This window comes from Eschscholzia californica, unplaced genomic scaffold (assembly GCF_041429995.1).
Source record: "Eschscholzia californica isolate CP2 unplaced genomic scaffold, dmEscCali1.0.p SCAF_3, whole genome shotgun sequence".
Lineage (NCBI taxonomy): Eukaryota > Viridiplantae > Streptophyta > Magnoliopsida > Ranunculales > Papaveraceae > Eschscholzia > Eschscholzia californica.
In genome coordinates, this window is record NW_028238420.1 from 64038879 (window position 1) to 64042022 (window position 3144).

At 36.3% G+C, this 3144-nt stretch overlaps 1 protein-coding gene across 1 annotated transcript; it reads right to left on the reverse strand.

Moving 5' to 3' along the window:
- Nucleotides 1–870: 870 nt before the first annotated feature.
- On the reverse strand, nt 871–2010 carry LOC147553228 (peroxidase 31-like). The gene has a single exon (XM_086670086.1). The coding sequence runs from the start codon at nt 1922–1924 to the stop codon at nt 944–946; it is 981 nt and encodes a 326-aa protein (XP_086526212.1). The 5' UTR covers nt 1925–2010; the 3' UTR covers nt 871–943.
- Between the last annotated feature and the right edge of the window lie 1134 nt (nt 2011–3144).

Here is a 3144-nt window from a genome sequence, read left to right on the forward strand (position 1 = left end):
CTCTGGAAATGGCGTATGACAAATGTCTTTTTTTACAAATATTGATACTACTCATCTTCTTCATTATAGTTTTCTCATTCTTCCAGTTTGCAGAAAATATCAATGGACCAGCAAGTATAATCATCTCCATCCTTCCCTTGCTAAATTCTAGGCCCCATTAGCTTGGTGCCAGAGGAAATTGTGGCTTCACGAGATAGGAATGGAAGTAACAAGAAAAAGAAACAATTCTTGAATTCCTTATTATCATAAATTTCTAAAATCTTTCTCAATCTCACTAAGCTCAAATTTGTACTTCTTCCACTCCATGAAATCTCGAAGTCTTTTTTTTTTATTTCCCCATAATGACATAACCCTTGAACAAGAACATCATATCCAAATTCGCCTTCATACCCTTTACTAAGTATTTCGCCAAACACCACGACCTTATCCTTCTTACAAAAAACCTTAACTAAAGCTTCATAAGACTTCGCAAGGACAACCTTCCCATTAAGGACTTTTCTTGCCTTATTGACTTCACATCCAACTCCAATACCATAAAACATCATTAGTAAAAATTATTTGAGAACCTAAGTCGCTCTTGTATGGTACAGATATTGATACGCATTAAGCTAGGAATAGACCTCTTTAGTACGCCCTTTTCAGTAGAACATTAAGCTTCCATAACTTCCTTAAGCAAGATTATATATTTACGATGCTTGATGCATATAGAATAGATATAATATTACTCTCACTAGTTAACTAAGTAATCTACTACTTAGCTACCCAATTCATAATTTTTGACAACTAATATTTGGTTAATTAAGACTAAAGATTTCGATAAGCCAAATTTAGAGTACTGGATCACTAAAGCGCAATAGAGTATAGACTATGCTATAAAATTCATAAAATATCGAAGAATCAGCATTTACATTTATAATCTAATGAAAACAATTCATTAATGTTTCTAATTTCGAACGGAATTAAAAGCATCACATCTTCGTCGAACCTCACCATTTTTTCCAACTTTAACTCCTAATCTACTAAGCTTCTCCATTGAATAAGAAAATGCATCAAAAAATGCAGTTTGATTTGTTGCAAATCTCTCAACAAATGGTCTAGTTCTTGAATCCCTAAATAACCCACTATCTGATTCCAATAACCCTAACCCTCTTGGCAAATTCTGATAAAACATATTATCAAATTTCCCTGGTGTCATAATATCATTAAAAACAGACATTGTTGGATCTTTCTTGTAATTAGAACAAGATTCCTTCAATCTATCAGCAAATTTAGGGTTTAATGATGGATCAATTGGTGATTTCTTACTAAACCCATAAACCCTATTAGCAAATTCTTTACAATGAGAAAACCCAATTGTATGAGCACCAGATAATGCTACCATTTCTTCAATAGTAAACCCTCTTTTCCTAAAAAGATTGATAATTTCAGAGATTTTCATTGTGGGTAATGGAAGATTACCTTCAACATATGAAGAATTTGATAAAAACCCATCTTTTCGACCTAATCGAACTTGATAATAAGGACCACCAACCATTACAATAAGATCACGAGTAGAAACAGAGAGAATATCAGAACATGAAACTATACCAGGGCATTTGAGTTCTAATGCAGTTTTAGCTCGAACAATAACATCGAATCCGTCTCCGGGTAGAGAGAGATTGAGATCAGCATCACGTTCTGCTTTGTTTAAACTAGTAGAAGTGATGAGAATTGAAGCATCACAACCATTAATTATGCAGTCATGGAAGAAGATACGAAGGGTTCCGGCAGCTGTAGTTGGGTTATTGATTTGTTTATCAGTGATTGTTTGTTGAATGATATTTGAGAAATCTGGGCATGATTTGTCGTAGTAGTCAGTTGTAAGCTTCGATTTTGAAGGTATAAAGAAGGAGATGAAGAGAATGAACATTAAATGTGCAGACATTGCTGATTTTTTTTTAACTCCCCTGTTTCAGTTTTTAGCATTTATGAGGAAACTCTGTTCAGTGATTAGAGAGAGAGAGAGAGAGAGTGAGGCAGAGGAAGTGGATGAGAGAGATAAAATGGGCCGGTTCCAACGAGTTTTCTGTTTGTAAATCTCCATGGTATTCGGGTCTCAAATTTTGAACGGGTCAAAGATCAGTTTCCAATTAACCCATTGAAAAGAGAATAAAATAACAACAAGGCTACACAACCCACCTCCACGGACTCCCACTTGAACCGCATGCGAGAGAAACAAGAGTTTCTCTCTCATCTCACACGTTTAGTCACGTGGAGAGAGAAATAAGGGTTTCTCTCACATGCAGTTCAAGTGGGAGTCCCTGGAGGTGGGCTGAGTATACTTAATGACAAAATAAGGTGTCACTCCGTTGTCCTCAAATGTGGATCAGTAGACGAATGAGAAGAATTAGTGGCTCATTATACATTCTTTTAGCCAATGTGCAAGTCAATGTCAAATGTTTCAATAATCTTGTTTTGGATGGAGATTCAAAGAATGTAGTCGACAAACAAGCTGCAAGGAACTAGGAAGGCAATTTAATGCTCTTTGGATGAGTCTAAGAGTCATCCAACAAGCTCGACCTCGAAGAGTTTCTTCCGATTTACTATTATATTCCCATCGGGCAAACAATATGGTCGATCAGTTTGCAACCCAAGAAAAAGACTGATCTCATGTGATATATAACAAAATGTATACTAGCGGAACTTTAATGCACACTGACCATTCGAAAACAAAATTCGTATATAGGTCAAACGCGATGATGGACTGCATAAGTAGGAATGTAACTCTTTTATTTGAATGAATGGGAGGTGGTGGCTATGCCAGGAAAAACCCGGCACACGGTTAGAGCATATCCAACCGAAGGGGTTTTATATTAGGTTGAAAATTCAAATTTTCAGTTTAACCTCTTAGGTTCAACCGACTTCTCTTTGGATCGATTTTAGGCTCAGGCGCAAAGAGAAACTCAATCAACTCTAAGAGTGGAGTCAACTGAGCCCATTTTGAGTTGGTTTCCGTATGATCGTTCCGATCCCCAACAGTGATATGGAGGATCAAATATGGTCGTTGGATATGTTCCTATGACCAAATCTTGAAAATTTAGACAATTGGAGCTCATCCATGTCCAAATTTGGGTTGGTTCCCTTTACATAGAGAACTAGAGAGTG

What these genes read in the sequence shown, in the direction of transcription:
- LOC147553228 (XM_086670086.1), bottom strand. Translation starts at nt 1,924, where the DNA reads ATGTCTGCACATTTAATGTTCATTCTCTTCATCTCCTTCTTTATACCT.